At 39.8% G+C, this 24,912-nt stretch overlaps 1 protein-coding gene across 3 annotated transcripts in view; it reads right to left on the bottom strand.

The window, feature by feature from the left end:
* Nucleotides 1-423: 423 nt before the first annotated feature.
* Nucleotides 424-24,912, bottom strand: part of lpgat1 (lysophosphatidylglycerol acyltransferase 1) — a 34,359-nt gene continuing 9,870 nt past the window's right edge. For all 3 annotated transcript variants that reach the window (XM_026318332.2, XM_026318333.2, XM_026318334.2), the window contains exons 3-8: nucleotides 22,494-22,612; nucleotides 20,771-20,866; nucleotides 18,636-18,915; nucleotides 13,300-13,426; nucleotides 3,984-4,090; nucleotides 424-3,329 (exon numbers count right to left, since the gene is read on the bottom strand). In XM_026318332.2, the coding sequence (XP_026174117.1) occupies nucleotides 3,178-3,329; nucleotides 3,984-4,090; nucleotides 13,300-13,426; nucleotides 18,636-18,915; nucleotides 20,771-20,866; nucleotides 22,494-22,612 (881 nt within the window). In that variant the 3' untranslated portion in view covers nucleotides 424-3,177. The remainder of the gene's footprint in view (nucleotides 3,330-3,983; nucleotides 4,091-13,299; nucleotides 13,427-18,635; nucleotides 18,916-20,770; nucleotides 20,867-22,493; nucleotides 22,613-24,912) is intronic.

Genomic DNA, 24,912 nt, shown 5'->3' with positions numbered 1-24,912 from the left:
AACAGAGGAAGACTTATCTATATTGTCATATTGGCACTGTTAAAGGGTCGAAACACTTCTTCCAGAGTTACCACTAACACCTGCTGAAATCAGAGATCTGTAATACAAACCAGGCTCTTTCAACAGCCAGTGACTTGCCACAATTAAAAAACACACATGCTTCAGTTAATGGGAAACTGGTCTCAGCCTGAGTGAAAATGGGTTTGTTGATGAAAAGGTTGATGTTCACATTTGCAGACGTGAGCACATGGGGAGGGGTGGGCATGGAGAATTCATTCTTCTGTACAAATATATTTGTCTCTCCTCCTAAATGTCATTAAACTTATTTGATTACATTAATTTCCTTGTAACCTTACTGGCTTGTGACACCAGAAGAAGCAAACAACTTAATGATCCAAATGCTTGTGTGTAACGCTATGACTTAATCTTGATTAACAGAAGAGGGAAGAAGAAAAACATGTCAACTCAGATTTAATTTGAGGCCTGTTGTGGCAGTGCTGTACCACCGTACATCACAATGCAAAAATATATCAACGAGAAACAGAACATTGGTTAGGATCTTTATGATGCTTTATTCCAGCACATTTTTTTGTGTTGTAAAATGGCTGTGTAGCTAGGAATTAAACGAGAAGTACAAAATGGAAAATTACAGACAGTTCTAGTATAATTTGTTTAAATCCCTATAGTGTTTATTTCCTAAAACCACATCTAGGAAATGATTATTTCCCTGCCTTCTTTGGAAACATGATCAGAAATTAAAAGAAGAAAAAAAAAAAAAAGAAAAAGAAAAACAAAGATGAAGCTTCATTTCAAGTCACTCCCACAGCAGGGGGGAATCTGAAAGGGCCACTGGATAACAGACATTTATTGCCTGATTTAAAATCTTTACCTACCCTATCAGGTAGCCCTTTGTAAAACCTTATACCGTTTCTACTAATGGCACACACAGAGGGCAGTAACTACTAAAATGCACTTTTGATGCATTAGTCCATGACAATGATAACTGCTGCTCCTTTGCAATTACCCTAATAAAAGGAGGCTAAGCGAACTGCTTGTAATCCACAAGTACATTAGAGCGAACAGCTGATCATTGCAGGGCCCGGCCAGAGTTTCCCTCCTACGTTAAGAGTGATCCTTTCTCACTGGCCCAGTTTAGGCTCATGAAACTATTTAAGAAGGCCTGCAAGGAAACAGCATTATTTGGGATTATGGCCAACCAGGTCATCAGGTAAGAATTCATAGTCAAGGTTTTCCACTAAACCCTGATGATTTAAAAATGGACAATTGTACAACTGTGAAAGTGGGCCCATATGTTGCTGTGCAAACAGCAAGCATCGTCGTACAGTAACTCTAATGTCCTGAATCAAAAAAGGCCCCCTCATGACCTCAAAAACAAAACACAAGGAAACACTGACATTAAGAGATAATCACTGCTTTCCTTTTTTTAAAAATTCACGTTAATTTAAACTAAAATTCTCAGAAATAATCAAAAGAGAAGAAGCTGCAGTCATGTCCAGTGACACCTCTTTCTTAGCCTTGTTATGTACAAGACAAACATACCATGAAATGAGGACCACAGTTTATGTAATTTAAAATGAAATAAAATTTGTCCACTGGTGGTGAAATTGCTGCCACACTCTGACATCACAGAGCAACACAACATGAAATATATATATCAAAAATGGGGGGGAAAGACAACCATACACTCACTTAGGCAGGTTATGCTGTAAATTTACAGTAATGACACCTATAGTTGTGTAAGCCAAAATCTCTATTTTAGAATGCTGAACATTAGGGTAGCTTTCTATAAAAATCAGATTTTTTTTCCTGTGTCTTTTTCCCACCCTGACAACACTAAGCATATGGCTTAAATATTTGTAAAACTATAAAGTCCAATGGGGAGTAAGAGTCTCTGTTTCTCAGTCTGGCTTGCTGAGATGATCCTCAAGACAGATGTTTAATCTGCTGTGTAGCTGCACATGGCTGTGTGTGCACATGTATTCATAAGTGTGTGTGTGTGTGTGTGTGTGTGTATATTGGGAAGCAGAGGGGTGAAAAGGGGAATCCACATCCAAGGATTTACTTTTTAGGTGATCAGAATGGAAGGCTGTGAGCCACCAGATTTTTTTTTTTCCTATTTGAACTACTATTGCGGCACCAGCTCCTCTTTGTCCCTTCAAGGACGAAGCAGAAAAAGATCCTTAATTAAGCGCTGCATTACAGCAACCATTCCTTTAGGCATTCAGCAGGGCCACCAGTGTAAACATGATCCCCACGCAGAATACTGCCTTGACAGGTGGACACAGGGAAAAACAAAAGACATCAACAACAAATACGATGGCTGTTGTTGTGGAGATATGTGGGTTAAGAGGAAGAAAATAAAATAAATGAAAACATTGACAGCTACCATTCAGGAGAATCTCCCGGCATTGGAAGCTGTTAGGGCAGTATGGATCCTTAGTGCAATGAAGGCCAGAGGAGCGGCTGGCTGTGCAGCCTCAGTGTTCATACAGCCACTAGCTCTGGAAGTTGTGGCCAGCCGGCTTTTCGGCAGGCTGAAAGAGGTGCAGTGGGCTTCACCAACTCTTGCCAGGAAGAAGGATATGGGCAGACATTAGGCTTCTACTCACATAAATTCACTCACACGTGTCCATACATACTTTATACTCTGTAAAACTACTACGGCTAAAGCCTGGGAAGGGAAGAGAGAGGGAAGAGAGAGAGCGAGAGAGAGAGAGGGAGAGAGAGAGAGGGAAGAGAGAGGAAGAGAGAGAGAGAGAGAGTCTGGTCCAGAACATCATCTGGAGAAGTCCTGAGCCTCATTTCGTTAACTTTGAATAGATAGTTATGTACGTGTGAGCGTCTACGTGTATCAGGACGTGTAAACATCAAATGTGAGTCATTACAAGTGTGAGACTATTCTTCTATGCTGTTGGAGTGAGTGTATAGTGAGAGGGTTGTGTGCAAGTTAACTATGCCTGTGACCAGTTTTGCATGGGTTTTTGTAATCTGTGTTCTTGTCATTTGTTTTTTTGTTTTGTTTTCCTGTTAAGTCTCTCCACTGTTGGAAATGTACATTCATCCATCGTAGGGGGCAGGTATGGCACTGAGCCACACTCCAACTGATCCTGAGGCTTTTTCAGTGGTCCAATAAAGACTCCTGCCTCATCAGTGCACTCAGAATAAACAGCAGTAGAGGTACTGGAGGACGTTGTACCACATGTAGCCAGAGGCGAAAGCAAACGACTGGATGAGGCACAGCCACACGGGGTCGAGGATCATCTGCCGGGAAGCTGCCTCCTTCTGTCCTTTTTGAGGGGGGAATGAACCTGTTAAGAGGTACCAAGAGATGTAATACTTTCAAATTAATCTGAAGAATTTCCAACATTTTGGCTACAAAATGAGAAAATACATCACTGAAATTTGACTTTTGTATTTTTCTGCTGTGCCAGTGGCCGCTACAATTGTTCTCTTGACTCTGCCAGGATTTTGGTGGTGTTGAATACTCATAATCTGATTAGAGCAAAATCTGTGTGGACAACAATGTGAATAGTTAATAATATCCCTTAAACTGCAGGCTGTGGGACTGATGCCATTAGTTGTTGCTAATCTGAGTATAGGTGCATGTTGCGCTTCAAATTACAAGCCTGCTTGTTCCTCTGGTTATTTGCCATCACCTCATGTTAACCTGTGAAAGAAACCTGACTCTAATGCTGGGCTGCTGTTCATTGTGACTGGAGCCTCCAATAAGCGCCCTGGTTTCACACCCCAATGACTCAAAAGTCCAGAGGCTCAACTTGATGCAAATATAAATAACATGGAGGAAAAACAACCTGGAGACCAGTATTTGAAACATGTCTGTGAAGTGTTAAAGCATCTTTTGACAAACAGAAATACATATGCACAAAAGCAGTCATATCATTCTGATTTACTTTACTTTAAATTTCAGTTCAAGGTTGTCAAACTAACACGATGAGACATACCTGTGTCGTAGAAGTGGGTCAGTAACTCCTCTTTCTCCACAAACCTCTGGTACAGCCAGTCGGTCAGGGCCTCTGCCTCCACAGGAACCTCTTTTATTGGGTACATCCTGAAGGAAGACAGAAAGACAGACAGGCAGAGAGACGAAACACAAAAAAGGATTACTTTAGTCTCTCTCGGCAAAAACTGTCTGCATCGATCCATCGTGGAAGCTGCAGTCCAACCACAGGGTGTCAAGCTGTGGTCCCTGAGCAGAGCAGTCTATTTCAATGTAGAGTCTATTACAGCAGTCTGTGTTGGCTGTAGCCTCAGCTTGTTTTGGGGATTCATTAGCTGGCAGACTCATCAGAGTGTCAGAGGGAGACAGGAGTGCTGAGGGGAGTCCTGGCAAGATACAGACATATAGTCATACAGCTCCAGAATGGCTTGGTTAGAAGAGAACGGGAAGAAAGTCAAAAAATAATAACTAAATAAATAAATAAATAAATCATACAGAAAAAGTAATATTACTTTTGCAATCAAAAAAGTGAGAATTCCCAACTCCAACCCAGAAATGACCTCCAAGTAAAAACATCATCAAATCCAGGGGAGGGACAAAGTGGTGAGACTTTAAGGTGCAAGGGGCTGTGTTGTATAGTGGAGCATCAGTATGGCTGAAACTAATTCAATAATTCATCTATTGTTTGGTTTGTTGACAAACTGACTTGTTTTTTTTTTTGTTTTTTTTTAGGTCAACCAGAAAAAAAAAATACTGTGAATGAGTTTGCTGAGCCCCTGGCAACAAAACAATCCTATTACCTTATACTTTATTCCAATTTACACCTTTAAAATTATCGATGGGTTAAGATGAACAATGAGTTTTGATTAATTTATACTGTATGAATAGTATTTTGTTTTAAGAAAATTCAGATGATGTACACCTGGTGCTGATTTACCAGACTTTAAGGCTGCAGCTCCTATTTTTAGTATTGATTTATACCAATTATTTCCCAGAGTAGCCAATTAATTTCTTGGCCTGAAGAATGTTTAATGTATAAAGCATGTTATACTATACAAAACCAAAATGTTCAATTTACTATAACAAACCAGCTAATATTCACATTTGAATAAAAAAACAAAAACAAACAAAAAAAAACAATTGTTACCACATTACTGTCAACAAAATAGTTGCAAACGAATTTTCAATCCTAAATGAGAAAAACACCATGACTGCTGTCCTGGTTGCCCCAGTGAAAACAATAGGATGCTGCTAAACAGGGTCACTTTTACAAGCCATGACAAGAGCGCTGATGAAATCTTGTTTCTAGCCAGAAGGGGTCCCTAGTAGGCTGCACTCCCACACAGCCAGCTCCTGGTCACCTTCAAATAGAGGTTATAGTCTCCCTTAGACAAGCATTTCCTCTACTTAATATAAGTATGTCTGTGTCTATGAAGGAAGCTTCTGTGAGATGGAAGAAATAAGTGATACAGTATTGATTATTATAGTAATCAATATGTATTAGAAGCAATCTAAAGAAAGGAAAAACACTTCTATCAGGATGATGCCTTGTCAGGCATGTTTCCTCTGTGACTCTAGGTAAAAAGGCATGATGATAAAGATCTCCAGCTTCAGTCACTGCAGCAACATAGCTCACTAACAAGGAAATGAATTGCTAAAAAAATAAAAAACCCCAAAGATTATTTGAAGATATAAACAACCACAACAGTATTCACAATAGAAAATTAAGCTGCTTCTATGTGTTTGCTGCTTTGAGCTTTTCAAATTTGAGGACTTGAGGAAAAGGTTTGGCCTGGATGTTCCACAGATCAGACGGACAGGGAGCTGGTGATTCACCAGACTTCCTAATAGTCCTATAGTGTCAGTGCATATCAACAGACACTTGTCCTCATTACCCAGCAGTTCACTGTGTGGGTGTTGCTCTGTGGCAAGTCTGAACAAGGTCCTGTTTAAATAGAGCTACTTTTATGTCTTTATTGGCATGAAAGTCTTGCTGAAGCCCAAACTGAACGAACTCCACCATGGTCATCTGTAAAATGCTGTAATAAGGCTGAATTTTTGAAGATAAAAATATACCAGGAACCATGAGCAGCTCAGCCTGTCTCAAACTGGAGCCTAACTGCTGTGGCCACCTGATAGGGCAATTAGAGGCTAAAGCAAGACGTTCCACAAAGCTTCTCCTACTGTGTCTCTGGCTATCGGATGTCTTCGTGTAACTGATGTCCACAGTAACCAACCAGTAGGACCGAAGCCTTCACAAAGCAAATAAGTAATGGAAAGAGACTGAGAATAACAGACACATCCGTACCCTCTACTAATAAGACCATTATGATAATGGCTGTGGGCAATTAAAGCAAAGGATAAATCAAACAGGTCACTAGTACAACAATGAAAGCAGTATCTTCCTGTAACTGTGTGGTGAGAGGTGGTCACTTTTGGCTATGGCTGCCCATATAGTTCCAATTAAGAGTGATGGGCATTTTTTTCTCATCAATGAGTGAATGAATGAATCAATGTATGATCTGGTGTAGTAAATGAGAGTGTTTCACACCTGCCTCAGTACGAGATGCCTGTCAAAGGCCGTCTCTGCTCTGAAATGTAAACCGATAGCTCTGCAATGCTGGCAGAGGAAAGTAGGAACCGGCTTGCACCACTTATCAGAAAGTTTGAGCAATTAGGGCCTTGTGCAGCAGGAGGATGGCATAGTGCTTTCCTTCAGCTGAAATATTCATGCAAAAATTAGGTCTTTTGGTGCCTCTGGCAGCTGTACCGGCTGCTGAGGGCAGCTGAGGTCCGGAGAAGGCTCTGCTGACTCGGGTTCACAGTAAATCTACAAAACATGCTTCAATAGCATACAGCACGTTTCCCAAATCAGCTACTTTCACTGGTTCATTAGTCTAGCTGGTTTGGAGAAGAAGGTCTGCAGTCATATCTGTGAATGTGGCTTCAGACTAACCACTAATAGCCTAATCAAACAGCATGTGGGAAGTTCAGAGGGTTCACATCCTGCCCTGACAACACTCAATTCCACATTTCACATTATTATCAAATGCACTGTTTTGCTCTAATTTTGCATTGAATTTCAGATTAGGGAGTAGCTAACAATTATCTTTTTGGATTATTTTATTCAATTTACTTGTATTAAATAACAGAAAATGGAAAATCCAGAGGTAATTACTTCAAATATCTTGTTTCATCAGACCAAAAGTCCAAAATTATGTAAGTTGACACTTTTTAAGGTTGAACAATTAAGATCTTGACATTTCTGCTCAAAAATGATCAGCTGCCATTTTTAGTTGCCTATTAATTTTCTGTTGATGGGCTAATTAAGGGTTGTTTCAGCTTTATTTGCAAGCTTAACCTGTAGTGAAGGTGTTCTCTACAACAGGAAACAAGGACAACGACTTAAGTGTAATTTCGTCAAATCAGCTGTAAGTACATGTGCAGAATGTGCAGATAGTCTGGAGAGGTGGTAAAGATGCAAGGACTATCTACCGGCTGATCATTTTGGCTCATCTAAAACAAACAGAACCTTACAATGAACACTAACTGTGAGGATATGCCAAACACAGGGTAACAATGCTCCACTGTGGGTTTGTTTCAAGTGGTGTAAAAACTGGGAACATTGCTCTATAGTAGAGATGTCACAAGAACAGATACTTTGGTACCAAGTGGGTGCCAAAACTCTGAAAATGTGACAGTACCTGCTGTTCTACTGTATGGTACCCAAGGTACAGTAGATTTTGTAGAGACAGGAGACAGTTCTTTTTGGGGAGCAGAATAACAACCCACAAGTATTCTAGTCTCCTGTCAAACACAAAGAGAAGAAGAAGAAGCCACCAGACAGTAACAATGGTGGTGGCAGCAACAGGTTCTCCTGACTTAAGGAGAGGGAAAAAAACAAGACACCAAGACTCATGCAAACGTTTCTAAGCATGATGTGTCATCATGTTCTTATCACATCAGTGTTAATGCTGGGAGTTTACAGTGAAAGAAATTCATTTAACGGATTGATTTTGTCCCGGAGTATCAAATTGGGAATCAAGAATTGTTAAATTTCAGTGGTACTGGCAGCAACTTGCACATTTCTGGTATTGCCTCATCTCTGCTCTACAGTGTCCGGGTCTGTCTGGAGGTAAAAAAACACACTATGGGAGGATCTGTCAGTGTTGTGCTGAAGTGCAGTGCCATGTGTAACAGTGTACAGTAGTGATGATGGTAGTGGTGGTGAGGAACTGGTGGTGATATGTTGGCGAGGGGCCATGCAGCGATCTCATTTCCACCCTAACCTACTTGGCACTGGGCTGCTTGTTAAACTGACACGCTGGCACACAGACAGGAGGATGGGGCTGAACTGCAGTGTCTCCTGTCAATAACCTTCAGCATCAGACCTTTACCACGTCTTGGCCTGTGTTGTATGACACAGATGATGTACATGCAAATAATGGTGCAACATATGTGGTTTTAATTTCAGAAATAGTTTTCATAGTAGATGACAAAAATATAAAATACTGTTTTAAAATTACATTATTTTTGCCACAATATTTGTGAATATGCTTATTCAATGGAAGAAAAACAAATTAGCATAATTAACAGTGCAAATCAGATGCCTCTCCATTTACCATCTTGTTTGAACTACTCAGCTTCTGTAAAGCTCTTATTCTTGAGATATTGTTTCCCCTCCAAACCGGACTGAGAAGCTAATTCAATTTGGACTGTGGCTGGATAAATGTGTCCACTCCACAAGCCTCTTTGGAGGGCAGCCAGTCATTGTTTAGGGACTCTCTGCAGCCCTAAATCTCTCTGGCTGTGAAGCCTTCAGAAACAAAAAGGTGCCCTGGGAGGCCTGCTCTCGGGCACAATGCTGCAAAAGGTGAATATGGAGATTAGCAGCCAGTGTCGCTCAGGGACCAAAAATAAAAATGAAAAAAAATAAAAAGTCTCCTGTCCAGTTCCCTGCCTTCTTCTAGTTTAGATAAGGGTCATTACCTATGTGCCATGAAGTTCTAAATCTCTTTAAGTCCCTTCTCTTGATTTTTCCTCTGAAATGTCAGCAAAAGCAACAATCCCACATACAGATTATTGTGTATGCTGTGCTGGGTCAGTATGGAGATTTCTGTAGAATTTTACTTTTGTGGGCATTGGGGAATCACTAAGTAAGCCACACACTCCACATGACTCTTAAGGGCCCTGGATTGCAGAATGCCAAGAAGTGCTTATCTGCAATCAGACAAGTTGAGGGACGGTAGGAGTCTGGTCGTTAATTGCTCCATTTAGTCTTTAATCTGCTTCCTCTCTGGCTCAAGGCTGCGTCCATTGTTCTGCACCGCACCATTTCCTGGAACATGGACAAATTCTACTAGCAGATGTAAAAAAAAAATCACTGGCCCACAGGCAGAAAAGTTAAGGACACTGCCACTTAGCTGATACAAGACTATTTTTTTCAAACTATAACAAAAAAAATCATATTGAGAGTATTTTCTCTCATTTTTAAACATACAAATAATTGAGGCGCTGGCTAAAACGCTGTCGGCTCACATAATACACATGGGCCACAGAACAGTGTGTGATATCTGTTAAATGTCTTCACTTAGTTCTGTAAGATTACAACATAATTTCCTTATATTTAAAATTCTGCAGTCAACATTTAAAAGTTGTCATGGCTAAAACAGAACTACAAGAAAGCATTTTTCTCTTATCTTTTTCATAACTTGCAGACTTGCTCAAAGACACTTTGGTAAGAGTCAGAGCCTGAGTGATTTCACTAAAGGATCTTTCAAAAAAGGCAGGCACTGAAGACGATTTTAATAAAAATCCATAAAAAAGAGAAGATTTGGCTCAAAAGACAGCCATCTGACTTTGTAAGGAGGATGTAAACTAGGACTCATTAATTTCAGTATTATTCTGCTTTTACATTGTTGTTCAGTCATTATTTATAATACATGACTAGTCAAGTCTCCACTCATGATGCTCATCATCAGTGGGCTTTTGTGACACCAGAGACTATAAATACAAAGAATAAGATGCAGTGAAGTGCAACATGAGCTGCTGTCAGTCCCCAGAATTTGATTTCCTCCATGAGTTTATGAAGCACTGATGATGAGAAATCACAGTACCCAAAAGTGGCAGTCATGATGTTTATGCTTTGTGGTAAGTTTGTTAAAAGTCAATGTGAACACAAAACTGGCAATAAGGGCAACACTGCATCATCTGCTAGAAGCAGAAAAAAAATAAATAAATAACCGTTTTGGATTTGAACTTGAGTGACCAGCAAATACGACCATGTTCACCTTTATCCCCACATTGCTCTCTGGTGTCGACGTGACAGAAGCACATTTTTAACTTGGTGGACCTATATCTCTGACACTATTGCTCTCGTCATTTGAGGACACATGGGAGAGATGGAGGTTGTGGGAGGAGCAGTATAGAGATTACTAACAACCTGGCATGGGAGTATCGCCCTGTTATCAGTATAAAGGTCAGAAGTAAAGGGTCATAAAACCACCAACACAGGTTGATGTGGACTGTGTGGCCTGAAGTGACTTGAGTAACACAGATGTCAGTACACACTGACTTTTATAAGGGTTCATGCTTAGGGTCAATTTAACAGGAAAGTAGGACACTCCACCCGAAGACTGTACATAACAGTACAAAAGAGAAGCGTAGATGTTATTGTTGAAATACCAATCAACAAATAGTTTGATTGCTTGAAAAGAGCATAACAAGCACTTTTATGGTTAATTTAAGCACATTTTTTGAATAATTATTCCATGCTGTTACTTTAATTTCAACTGACAGGAGGAACTGCTACTTCTACTCACTGAAATAGGAGGATTCTCTAGAAAATATAGGTCGGGTGTTTCACTCATTGCCCCTTAACGGCTGACAAGTCCTCTTAAATCCTCATTCATTATTCAAAGACACCATCTCTAATGATTAAGACACTGAGTACATCTGCAGGTAAAATACAGGTGGGACAGCTACTGATTCTGGGTGTTGAAGAGACCTCACATCCACTAAATACAGACTTTGTAACTTTTAATAGCATAGAGAATAAAAAAAAAAAAAATCTACCTCAGATATCTTATGAAAGCAACTGCAAGCTCAACAATTCTGTGTGTGCACTGTCTCTGTGACCAGGTGTGCAACTCGAAAGCATCTATGATGACCAGGCAGACTCTGACTCCATAAATCATGGTACCTTTCAGATATTTTCAAACAGCAGCACACACTCACAAAAAGCCCAGAAAAAGATGGGAGAAGATGCATTTAAAAAGAAAAGGATTTTAATGTATTTAACACCCACTACTGCCCTTGCTCGGCCTCTGTACACCCACCTAGCTTTCCCATCTGCCATTCACAGAGGGCTTATGATGCTGCAATCTGGGAGCTGAGATTATATGGGGAGAAGGCAGGAGACACAACGAGGGAGGGTGGAGCTGGGGGGTGAGGACTGGAGGCAAAGGGATTAAAAAAAAAAGTGCAAAGCGATCAACATGGATTCATCTAGAATATTACTTAATACTCTGCTGCTTGTTTTGAAGGGGAGACTCAAGTACCTTAGTAATCTATACAGCCCCATAAAAAGACAACACAGGAGGAGGAGAGCAATCTGATTATCAGGGTTACTTCACATGGAATCAGGATGATATATCAGATGTTTGAGTCTAGTTGATGTGCACATGTCCAGTGGCCAGGGGGAAAGAAATAACTAGTCTGTATCTGAATTTAGAATAACAAAAAATAAAGAAAACAAAAAAAGACTTGGTTAAACTGTCCTTGCTGCTCTTCTGCTTGCAGGACAAAAAAGAAGAGGTGGATGCAAAAAATAAGGAAACCAAAATAAATGGGCACAAATGCTGATTTGTTAAGCTGAGCAGGCAGTCACAGAGCTGTCTGTCTGACTGTAGAAGACATCATTAAAAGCTTTTGGCTGTTCATTTCCAGCTCAGCATGGGCATCACATAACATTTGGCTGCTGTTACAACTATCTTGAAAGGACCTCCCATAACATTCCTGATGCATTATCTCAGGTCTGATTTACATTGAGAACTTTAAGTAATATATTCACTTCAAAACCAGGCTGGGGTTTACTCCAATTTATCCCCTTTTCACATCAGCAAATGTTCAGTCTTTTGAGCCCTGAAACAGACAAAAAACTGAACGACCCATTTGTAAAACTTGTGTGATGATAAAATACCAGACCTGACCAGTCTGAGATAAACCTTTTGTGGCACTGAGAATGACAAACTTACATATAAGAGGAAGTAACAGCCTGCTAAAACAATGATCATTCAATAAATGTATATGGGTTTATATTATTCTTGCTTTGTCATTGTTGATGATATGAATAATAATGCTGTGAATACTGAGCCTGTGAGATGCTCAGTGATTCTTATTTTATTGTCTTATTTATGATGCTCTACTGATTGCCTGAGTGCAAAAATCTCTGCAATTAAATTCCACTGTATTGCAACAGCAATGACTTTCCAATAATTACTTTATTGGAAAGTCCTTCAAAATACTGTGAAATTCTTCAATTTTATTTTATTTCTATGAGCAGAAGCAAACAAATGCTGCAGCCACTTTAGATGCTGCCTTAAACTGGCAAAGCAGAAACACTGTTGTAGGGGGGTAGACCTGTCTAGCCACCGCTGGTATCTGCATTACCAACGTGCATCATACTGCTCACTCTCCCAGTGTGTTCTCTTGATCACCAGGCATATTAATCCTCTTGTTGACTCTGCACCTCTACCAGCATGGGTCTAACTTCACTGTGATCGGCACCATCTACACGGTCAGATCTGAGTGCACACTTATCGTAATAAGAACAGCTGTGCCGTTAGTTTGGGTGGGTGCCTCCCTGTCTGTCCCCAGGCTGCAGAGCTGCTGACCAAGCAAGGGAAGCTGATTGTGTCGATGGCTGATTAGAGAGTCCCCAACGTGGGCTGGGAGCTGTGCATCCTCTGTTCGTTTAATTACAGACTTAATGAGTCCTTAGCTCTAGTACACAAGGCAGGAGACGCCTTGTGAGAGGAGCCAACAAACCGGGGTTCATAAATCACCTTTTACTAATGATTATTTTTTATTATAGATTAATAAGCCAATTATTCAAGAAAATAATTGATGTCGGTAAATTCTTAAAACTGTCATTCTAACTTCCCAGAACCTAAGCTGATGTTTTTAAAGTTAACAATTCAGTATTTTACTGTATGTGTCAAAGAACAGTAATTGAACGGCATATCTGAGGAGCTAAAACCAGGTAATGTTTGTCATATTTTCTTTCAAAAAAAATAAAATGACAAACATTTTATCTTTACCTGTAATGTACATGTGTGACTGTAGGAGCCCTGTAGCCAAAAATCCATGTCTGGATGTCCATGGGTCTCGCTTTAGGATACGCTATGGTCACATCTATTACCCACTGCAGGCCTTTAGGTTTGTTACCTGTTAAACAAAACAGAAATAGAAAGGGAGTTTGGAGGACAAGAATATGCATCTTACAGGGAATGATAAATTGCTAAAACACACCCAAAAATCAGTATTTCAGTAAATGCCACAATAAGGATGTTTTTGTTCACCTCCAATCAAAAAGGTGCAGAGATTAAGATCAGTCTGCTGCACAGTGGAGTCACAGCTGCTAGATAGTCAGTGACATTTAAATAGTTCACATGCTTGTCACCACACTCGATCTCTATCTCAAGAGCAGTGTAGCTGGTAGTTATCCTATGAGATTTATATACTATGGGAGTGCAGCCAAATTAGCATTGGTTACCTGCCAAACTGACTTGTGGCAAAATAGCAGTCCCAGCTTGACAAAATGTAGCTGGCAGTTACATTTATGAGTCAGTAAGAAAAAAAAAAAAAAAAAAAAAACACTTCCAAAGCTTAACCATTATGTTATTTGACCAATAAAAGATTACAAAAACTGCTAAAACTTTACTACTTTTTAATCTGTAACTTTAATGCCACACTTATTAATTGATAGACGGGTAAGACAGAAAGGAAGGAAACAGAAAGAAAAAGGATTAATGAAGATAGTGGGACAGGAAGGCGAAGGGCAACAAGTCTGAGGGAGGGAATACTCAAGAACTGGTGGAATTTGGGAATCAGCTGCAGGGTGTGTGTGGGTTTTACAGTGCATTATGCAGGATCAGCTCTGCACTCACCTGCACATAAATAAATGTGAAGTATGACAAAGCTAATGTACCTTCTCTACATAAAACCTCATCTGTTATTATTCCACATCAGCTGTGGTCGACTCAAACATTCCTAGTTAGTTTAAAGCATGACTTTGCAAGTCAATTTCCACAATATGTCAGTGTGTGTTAGCGTACAGTGTGGTGAATTTTGAGAAACATTAAAGCCGTGATTCAAGGCTGCACCATTGTTGTAAAGCATATTTTGACAGAAGTGACGCATTTCTCCTGCATTTAGCATCAGAGCTTGGCCGGTCTGAACACGTCTCACACTTATCTGAGATGCATGAAAGTGGTAACAATCTTAATGTGACTGATGACAAACAAACACATTAATCAACGCTGAAAAATTTCTTTAAGCTGAACACTCTGTACAAGTTTGTCAAATGTTAAATAGAAAAGACAAGACAGCATATCTGACTGCTTGGCCAACATCACAGCCCATATGGTTTGCTTTTACTGTGTAAGAAGCACTTCCCTCTCTGAGCACACTGCGTCTTTATGAGGCCATGCGAGTCTGACAAAGTGAAGTTAACTTTTAAAACAGATCGGCCAAGTTACATTACAATCTGTCAGGGTCAGCACTAGCAAAACATTGTTTTGTAGTTGTTAAGTCATCATTCCAATTTTTTTTCACACACAAAAGTCAAAGAAAGGTGAGTGAGGGGGAAGAAGAGTTAGTGAAGAACAGTTATGGTTTACAAACAGAGTTGGGCTTTGACTTGTCAGGTATATTAATTTAAATGAGTAAAATTGCAATTTGTACTTTATTATTTGACAAAATACAGAAACTATTTTATATGTATCTACTATATAATAATATACATTTTTTTAAAAACACAAAATTAGATATATAACATGACATAGATAAAATACTCCAATGGACATGTACTGGTTTTATCTATTGAGCCTGCAGACCTCTGTCTGAACCAATATATACGCTCGGAGCATAACTCTCTCCTTGCTTTAAATGTGCCTTGGTTCTCAGAGATCAGTTTGTTTTTTAGCTTAAAGTGAAGCTTAATTTCCCCTGGATTTGGTCAATTTTCAGCTTTTTCCCACCTTTATTGGATGTGTGTTTATCTTGCTGCAGAGCTGTGCAGCCACAGTGAGAGCACCACTGTTTACTCAATACACCTCTGTCTGAGCAGATCAATCAGACAACAAAAAGCAGCTGAGACACAAGCTGCTGCCTCATTTATACCAATGTAACAGTGACCTGATAAGCATTCTTGATAGGAATGGCACTACAACTATCCCTGTGTGGGTAATTGGATCTATATCTCTGTCCAAGTGTGCTGAAAGGCAGCCATAGTTTCAGCTGAGTGGCCAGCCCAAGAACAGGGCCCAGAGCCAAGGTACTGCTGGTGCCCTACACACCATGACAAACAATACTGTAATAACAGGAGCTGTGTAATTTGAAATGACAACAGAGGCCCTGTTCCTCTGTAAACATTAGATATCTGGCTCTGTATCAAGCCACTCTGTGGCCCAATTACAACTCCTGAAGCCTACACCTGTCCCTCCTAGTAACTCAGTAATGGGTAAAAACTACTTCTGATTGGTTAGTGCTTTCCAACATGTTTACCTGTGAGTTATTAGGAGTTTCACTCCCAGCTTAAACGACTGATAGATGGAGAATCCTGCTTATCTGCCAAAGTTAATACTTCAATATCAATTACCTATCAGTCTTAGCTGCACAAAAGGCCTTTCTGCAAGTTCAAAACAACATTGGCGACCAAGTGACCCATGTGCTTTTATTGGCGCTGAGCAGTGTATTTAGCCTGGGTGACATTGCATAGCTGATACACACCGTCACACACATTTACATCAAATCCTATTTTCTCCAAGTGGCCCATTTGTCTCCAAGTGAGTCAGCATCTCTGGGCACCTCCACAGAGCATCAGGGGGTCAGAGGAAGAAAGAGCTGTGTCTTTGATCAGCCAAACACACACAGAGAGAACAAGAGAATGAGGGACATTGCACTTTTCTGGATATGTGTGTGTGGTTTTTTTTGCTTTTGAGATTTTAATGCCATTAGCAAGATTCAAGTGGAAGGACAAGCCCTATTGCAGCAACCAGCTTCCCCTGCTCCTGAGCTACTGGTACAGCGGAAAGGACACGGAGTTAAAGAGTCAACTGGGATATGAATTGGATCTAGAGTATAAAGCAGAAAAAATGTGCACAAATAACCATGAATAAGACGACATACCTAAGAACTTAAACTGTGCTGTCAAGTATTTGCTGACACTGATGAGATTGTTGAAGACTGTGTTAAATTAGCAGAGAAGCCATAATAAAAACTGCACACACAGCTCAGAGTTTAGCACAAAAACGACGCTGCGCTCGTCTTTATCTGAATTTTACGACAGTCGATTAAGAGCTACTTCTCCTTTGGTTTGACGACCTGTCCTGCAGAGGGATAAACAGACGGCATCTTGCTGTTAGTGCTGAGGCTGTAGGAGAGAGAGCTGTGTTAGCAAACTCAGAGAAAGCTAAAGTCCATGAACCACAGTATCAATAATGCTGGCACTAAGTCTCTCTGTATTACTATTAACACAGCACACACTTAAAATGGATTATGAACCAAAGCCAGGAGAGTCCACTGGGTAAACTGGGTGTACATGGGCATGAAGGACTCATTGCATATGTATGTTTATGGCTGTTTTAATGACGTGGTTTCTGCTGCAGATGAAGCAGGTTTACTGAGTTATCTGGATAAGTCTGCTTGGTAAAACTAGTTTTTTTTCCCCCACATTACTCCACAATCCAGATCCAAAGGTATATCATGCTTCCTGTTGAAATATGGTCCTGATTCAATTAGTTTGAAAAACATGCCAACATGTATATGACTAATTAATCTAAAGAAAATTCATTGGACTTTATGTGGGCACGTGAATGCAGATCAGTCCCATATCTTCTGGTGATTAAGATATTTTGGTTGGCTTCCATGCGATGTTGATGTTTGCCTTTTCTTTCTCTTTTGTACAGGTTCTTTGGATTGCCACAAATAAACGGACTGAAAAGAATTTTTTACTCTCAAAACTTGTTAATTGCAGTGTTACCCTCCTGCTCATTGGCTGTATTTAGGGCTGGTCTCTATAGACAGAAAAACTCCTCTCCTGCAAGTCACCACTGGGGTTTCAGGGACCTTGATGCAATTTCTGGCATGTTACCCCTTTCCTCTCCTGGCAATCTTTATTACCAGTCGCCTTTCATTTAACGCAGGCCTCCAGAGGACATAGGGACACAGCGGCGAAGATTTAATGCCTCACATTTGAAGCATGCGCCATTCCTGGCATTCCAGCCAACATAAAACTTAATTTGATCAAAAATGGCAGAAGTATTATCACACTTCCCTCAAAAATCTGCAACTTCAAAAGATGTTTCAAAACCAAATGTTATTACACAAGGTCCCAAAATTTATTCCAAGTCTGTCAATCTAAAAAACCTGCCTGCATTCCCCAGTTCTTTTTAATATGGAAAAGTTTTCATTTCAAAGCAGTGGAAAACAAACAAGAGAAGTAGCATTCTGAAGTTTGCTAGCATGCAGTTTTGTCTTATTTTAAAATGTTAAGTGATGCAGTAGCCAGGATGACAGCCTTTAAAAATTGCAGACTTTTCTTATGTGGTTTAAGCCTCTGGATTTGTTGACTTTCTGTCCATATATTTTGTCTTTGTTGAGCTCCTTTAAACTTTTTTTATAGCGCAAACTAAGCTATAGATAGGTTAGTAGTTCTCATGCAGCCAATTTAAAGCAGGGTCCCCCATATGTATATAAACAAAAAAAAGATACATGGACTATGAAAATGTACAGCTCTTTAGTCAAAATCACCTAAACTATTACTACAGAAAAGTTCTAGTATGTAAAAAAGAAATATAACAGAAGCTGGTGGCAGTGCAAAAATACACCCACCATAACATTTTTAAAGTAATATGATAAATGATAAATATAAATGATACCCATGACCTGTTCACTATAATGGCTTTTAAGGCAGTGACAAAAACACAAAGCTGTAAACAATTAATTTGAAATAAAATCCCAAAGTTTACAACAGCTGTTGTCAGGAAGGAGAGCAAACGACACACACACACACACACACACACACACACACACACACACACACACACACACACACACACACACACACACACACACACACACACACACACGGCATCAACAGTACAGTGAGATTAGCCCTATACTTCACCCGTGTATAAAACTCAAACACCATAAACATTCAAGTATGGTAATAGCAATACCAACTTTAACTAGAGGAATACTCATACACCCTGAAATATATTGTTAGAGAAGATTTAAGGTCATACTGCGTAGGCCTAATTAACAACTTTACAGGCCCAAATGATCCAAATACTCTTGTGAAAGGATTGTGAAAGCATGGAACAAAGAGAGATAACAATATATTTTCTCATCTGTATGTATCTGTGAGAGCTACCTGTCTGGTTCAGGGTCCCAGTTTCGGTGCTGACACTGCCATTCTCCTGCTGGGCTGACAGGGTTTTCAAGATAACGTGGGTAGCCCCAAGGCGAGGCAACGTGACATGGGTCAGGTGGGGAAGAGAGTGTTTCTTTGCAAACAACTGGCTAGTTTCTCGTCGCTTGCGCAGGAAGCCACCCTCGGGGAACAGCACTATCCACTTCCTGTCACGGCTGTGGTAGTATTTGTCTAGGTGATCTTTCAGGTAGACCAGCTGCTTGTCTCGGTGAGCTTTACCCTGTAGGAACCAAAAAAAAAAAAAAAAAAAAAAAAGGCAATTTGGAAGGTCTTCAATTGCTGCAAGAAAACAGAACTATTTAGGATTATTGCTGAATTAATTAACTTGACAAAATTATTTTTTGTCATCATACAAAACAAGAAAAAATCTAAAAACAAGCGAGTCAAGTAAGCTGCAGTAACAGTGGAGCAACATTAAAGGCACAGCTGAAATGGATGTAAAACATGACAACATTAAAAGCATTAGCAGTGATGAGATGAAGAGAAAAGCAATTGATTTTTAGTTAGGCTTGGTCAAAGGCCATTTGAAATGCATTAGCATAGTTGGGCTGGAGTCATGTGAGCACCTTTTTTTTCCTGCTGCCATTGAGCCAGTCAAACAATATCCAGTTTAATCTCTACATTAAAGCTCTTACTTTAGTCTTAAGAACTTCTTTTTACCAGTTATGGTCAGTCAATAAAACTACTAAAACATTTTGTGACATCCTTAAATGTTGACAGGTTTCTCTAGTGGGAAGGTACTCTTACACTGTAAAAGGTTGGGAATACTTGCACTAGGAGAAGAGTTTGGGGGTGCAGGCTGGAGCAGAAGCTTGCTGTGTAGATGTGTGAAGTATTCTGGGGAAGGATGTCAAGAATGCCAGAGGGGATCACAAAGAGGAGGGGGGCAGAAATGACTGAGCCTGCTCAGGCCCTGTGCTATAGTCTGTCTGGCTGTTAGCAGGCACTGGGTGCTTCACCCTTGGCACAGAGCCTGCTGTGAAATTCCATGGCAAAGTATTTCCATGACCTAAAAAAAAAAATGTAATTCCCTCTTGCCATCATATTTCTGCAGCTAAAAAAAAAGTTAGAGGAACATGTGGAGTTCATTTATTTTCAGATAAAATATAAGTGTACAAACACATTTTATTCCAGACAGAAAGAACCCACCAGTGTCATTTGTCGTTTAAAGTGAAGTTATGGTATTTTTAAACCTTTGCCCCACAGAGAAAATCTGACCACTACGAAAATAGATCCATTCTTTTACATCCATCAAAATGCATATCAACGGGTATTCTGACTAAAAAAAACAAAACAGTTGAGTTGGACAAAATATTGTAATGATTTCTTTAATTCCATTTTTGTTTCTGCACATTCTGAAAATTGCCCACATCACAGAAACAAAGGTTGTATTAATATGCCTACAACTAAGACTGCAAAAACAGGGATTTTATTTTTTTGGCCATATTGTTGGCAGAGTCTAAACAGTACACACAAATGTGACAGCCCATTAGCTTGTTGAATGAATCTTGATGAATTTTTCTATAACTATTCTCTAAGACTTGCATGATATTCCAGGAATCCATAACCAGCAGGCGTCCTGTAGGGACCATGTGTAGGCCTGCTTTAGTCCAGCTGCTGCCAGAAAAAAGGGTCATTCTGACCCAGAGGGGCTGAGTAGTCCTCCCACACTAATGCCCACTGTGTTATCCTTTTCAGAGGACGCCATGGCCGTAGGAAGCCTACTAACATATCTGCTGTACAGCTGGGACAAGCAGATGGGGAGCAACTACTGCAGAGTGCAGTAAAAACATGCTAGCAATAGCTGGGAGGTGGAAAGAGTTGGGTTTGGCCTAAAGATCTGTATTTTAATCCTCAGATATTCGGGGAACAAGGTGCTGACAAGTCAGGGAAAATAATCTCTCATTGAAAACTGTTGATTAACCTTGAGGATAAAATACAAGTAAAAGCTCCTTAGATGTAAATACGTGTAGTTTTAAGAATGTGATGCAGAGTTTGTTATGGTTAAACCTAATAGCTATGAATGAACAAACCAAACCAAGTAAGACCTCTGGTGTCAACTGTAGGTCTCTTACCTGTCTGATGAAGAAGTCCCCATGGATCAGGGACACTAGGCCAAAGTTGGTGTATTTAAACACATGGTCCATCAACCACATCATTTTTCGTACCACCTGAGAAAAGGTAAGGAAATAAATGAACATCTGTAATAAAACCATTGTCGTTTTTCCTATTGCATTTTTCTATATGCAATAGGAAGAGTCTTTGGTGTCAGTGGCCCACAGTTATACCGCCCCCTCTGAGGGCTTCATGATGTGCACCGATGAAGCTTTGGCTTACTGTCCTTTTACTAAGAGGATAAAAATGGGCCATGGATGCAGTTGTTGAGGCGGATCATGTCATGTTTTTGCAGTGCAGCTCAGCAGCTCCAGTGCAGTGCCAGCCTCAGCCAAAAACAGAAAAAAACCCCCAGCAAACATGCATTGTCACTACTGGCCTAACCAGCCAAAAATAAATAAAAATCTCTAGGATTATTTGTACAGTCCAGCAGAACAACAGGCTGCATGTGTTGATGGCTTCAAATAACTGAAGAGTGTCAGACATTCATTTTAATCTTGACAGCTAACGTGTTGTTTTTCATCTGATGTTCTATTTTCAAACTCACTTCTCCTGCTGTCAATATATTCTAATTAACAGGAGCTACTTCTGTTTATGAATATGCACATCTGCTTTAAGTGCAGTGACCTCAGTGTAAACCTACACAACTCTGAAAAATAAAAATAACAAATGGAATCATTAAAATGGACGTAAACATGGATTCAAGAGGCTGCTGCCTGAACATGTCTGTTTACTCCCACTCATGTTAAAATATATTCTTTGTTATGACCTACGACCACACAAAGGGAGTGCTTTCCTCCTCCAAGGAAGCTTTTCAAAATGCTTCTCAAGGAGAACAAATGTGCATAGTAGTGTTTCCACAGTTGTGACATATGCCTACACAGAAAAGGTGTGGTATAGCTGAAACCTATAAAATGTAACTTTCTCAGCTCTGTCCATTGCCCAACCTTTCAGTCATATCCAATTACACAAAAAAACATTGCCAGAACAACTTGCTGGGTGTATGAGACACATCCTTTTCTTAGGCAATGTGTTGTCACATATCACCTTGAAAAAAAGGAAGGGGTGTGTTCTAATCCTAAGATGTTTTGCTTTCCTGTTTGTTTACAATGATAGGTAGGCACCACAAATTAGGCACCACTCAAAACTCTGAACACTGTTTGTCGCCTGCCTGGAAAACTCAATCTCACATTTTGCAGTTTGAACGCAGCAAACCACAGTTGCTCTCTGTCAACTGACGCAACAGTTTCGGCTTGAAAGACATACTATCCCAATAATATGACTCTCTCCTGTTGTGCAACAAGAATTTCCATTTCTCTACGACTAACACACATGTAAAATAATTGAAAGAGTTCCTGTATTTTAAACTGAACCTTGTTCTCCTCTTGAAATGATCATTTAGCTAAACAAAATGACAACTGAGACACTGGTTAACGTTTGATAACCCTTCTCAAAGCAAACATGCTTCACTGAAGCTGAAAAGGTGTGTTACAGCCGTTCCATTTGCAGACAAACATGTTCAGGCAGCAGACTCAGCACTAAAATGCATTCTGTGCAAAGTGGCCTGTGGGCTCAAAGTTCTACCAGGCTCTTATTTACACAGATGACACCCTTCTGACATTTATTACTTTCTTGGATTTCTTAAAAGAGATACAACGAGGCAACACACTTCTCTCCTCTTACCGTGCCCTTGTCTTGCAGGCACATCATGAGGGTGCACACATCTCCTGTGGACTGGTGGTTGACAATGACCATGGCTTCCTCTTCAGAGATGTGCCGTACGTCGTCTCCCCACTCCGTTACTGCAAAGCAAAATACACAGACGCATTTTGTTTTAATAGGCTGTGCCAGTAATCTTTAAGGTGCTCTGTGGAGTAGATTTATGCGTACAATCAGTATTCGTCACTAAAGACATTATGTATGTATCAACAAAGTCTACCAAACGTAATGAATTTTCCTCTTGAGTAAGTGTACAGTCATTTGTATCTGTGTATTTGTAGATTGACAAAGTCTCACGTTCTGGGCGTGTTGCTGCCAAATATCAAAGGTTTTAACAAAGCAAATTAAAAAGAAAACAAAACAAACAAAAAAAAAACAACTGCAAAAATGTTATGCTATTAAATCAACATACATCAGGTGTGGTTACCTATAGCCACACAATTAAAACAGAGTCATGTACTCCGTCTGTGTTAAACGCAGTGAAATCCAATTTGTCCCTGTCCAGAGTGAATACTTCACCCTTTAAAATGACAATATAATCCCTGCTGTCTCTTGCTCTTAAATACAAAAGTTACCTCACCACTCAAACAGCCTGACAGCTGTCTCATCTGTATCACCTCTCTGCCTGGATCAGTGAGCAAAGGTTTATTTCCATGTACCTACTGAAAATGGGTGGACAAACATTTTGCTAATGTGACCAAATGAGTCTCAGTACACCTCCAGCAATGGTTTGGATAATTACATCATGTAATGAAGTGCTCAAAGCTAGATATCAAGCATTTTTGTTGCTGTGTTGGATCAGACATTACCAAGAATGTCTAGAACTAGAACTACTGACACTGAAAGAGAAGAGTAAAGTGTTGCTCCTCTAGTTTGAAATGACATGATAAAGAAAATGAGTTTCAGGACATGCTATCTCTATCACTTTGACTACTAGCCATTAAGTTTGCAGGGGAAATATGCTCATCTATTTTAAAGTATGCAAAGTATTAACATAATAAATTCCACTTAGTATTTAAAGTTGTACACATTTCTTTTTTAGGTAGCAATTTATTTTTAGTAAAACACACAGTAGGGGCATGACAAAGATTATCCTCAGTTTAAAGATTTAACATTCAGGCCAACTCATACCAACAGCATCAGTGGGTTGTTAAAATGGGAGATCCCTGAATGAAATATTTTTCATTTTGATTAGCTGTAGGTCAGGTCTACATCCTTATTAGCATGTCTACAATCCACAAATAATCTTCCTTTCTTCAGTGAAACCACATAAGGCATCCGTGTACTGCTGAGAACAGAACAAGGGTTTTGTTTGCTGTGAAAGGGATAAAAATAATACAATACAAAATATAGCTGCAGTTCTTTGGGCCAAGTACAGGCACGTCAAGCAGGCTACACAGCACACAGGTACATTGAGATCTTATCTACCCACAGAGCATTGCTAACTGGTCGAGGATCTGGGTTGTGATGAAAATGTAATAAGAGGTAAATAAGTATGTATAAAAATCACACATTGAACTTTTTACTTGCACGACTGAAGCAATAAACTCTAGACATCCAGTAGCGATATTTAGCCAAAAATGTGCGAGACAAAAAAAATCCTTTTAGTTGAAAGCAGCACAATAATACACCAAAATATATGAAATCACAGCTAATCATGTCAAATCTGCTTTGCACTACAGTATAATATACCCGATTTGTTTTGTAAATCAGTAAACTCTTGCAACTTGTTTATAAGTGTCAATCATACAGTGTTTTTACTTGACAAGTGCTTTCAACTCAACAATGGCCAGTGTCTCTATCGGCACCTACAGGAGTGGACCCCCAGCGACCTGCCGCTCTCTTATCCGATTTGCATCATCAGGTCTCTATTGAGCACATACAGACTACTTCACTAACCATTCACTAACCTGATTGTTGATGGGATACATATGGGAGCTGCAACAAAGGAGGAAACAGCTTATGTGAGACTCTGTGTGGGGGAGTGGGGGTACAACAACAATAGCCCTCCTGGAGAACATATCAGCTTCCTTTGCAATTTAAACACACTTCAGCAGCTCTGTATAATAACAGAGAGACAAGGAGGTGAAATATTCAGCCAGGCTGCAAATGTTTACTAAGAATCCTCATAGATCTGGGCTATGGCTCCAGTTCTAAGTAATGCAAATATTGCATCAAATTGGCCTTAGGGTGCAGAGTGAGAAAGAATCTCCTTTGTATGGGTGAGTTAATTTAAGGATTTCATGCAGATAAAGACTGGACAGAATGGTTTTTATGCACTAAGTTTAACAAGTTTCATCAAGCAAGAAATAGGAAATAGAAAACAGCTGCAAGAAGAAGATGGGTATAAGTTCATGAGTTAGGTTATAGGTTCATGAGTGAT

This window comes from Mastacembelus armatus, chromosome 24, assembly GCF_900324485.2.
Source record: "Mastacembelus armatus chromosome 24, fMasArm1.2, whole genome shotgun sequence".
In the NCBI taxonomy this organism is placed as follows: Eukaryota; Metazoa; Chordata; class Actinopteri; order Synbranchiformes; family Mastacembelidae; genus Mastacembelus; species Mastacembelus armatus.
The sequence above is the reverse complement of the archived record's forward strand: the minus strand, read 5'-3'. Positions and strand labels throughout refer to the sequence as shown.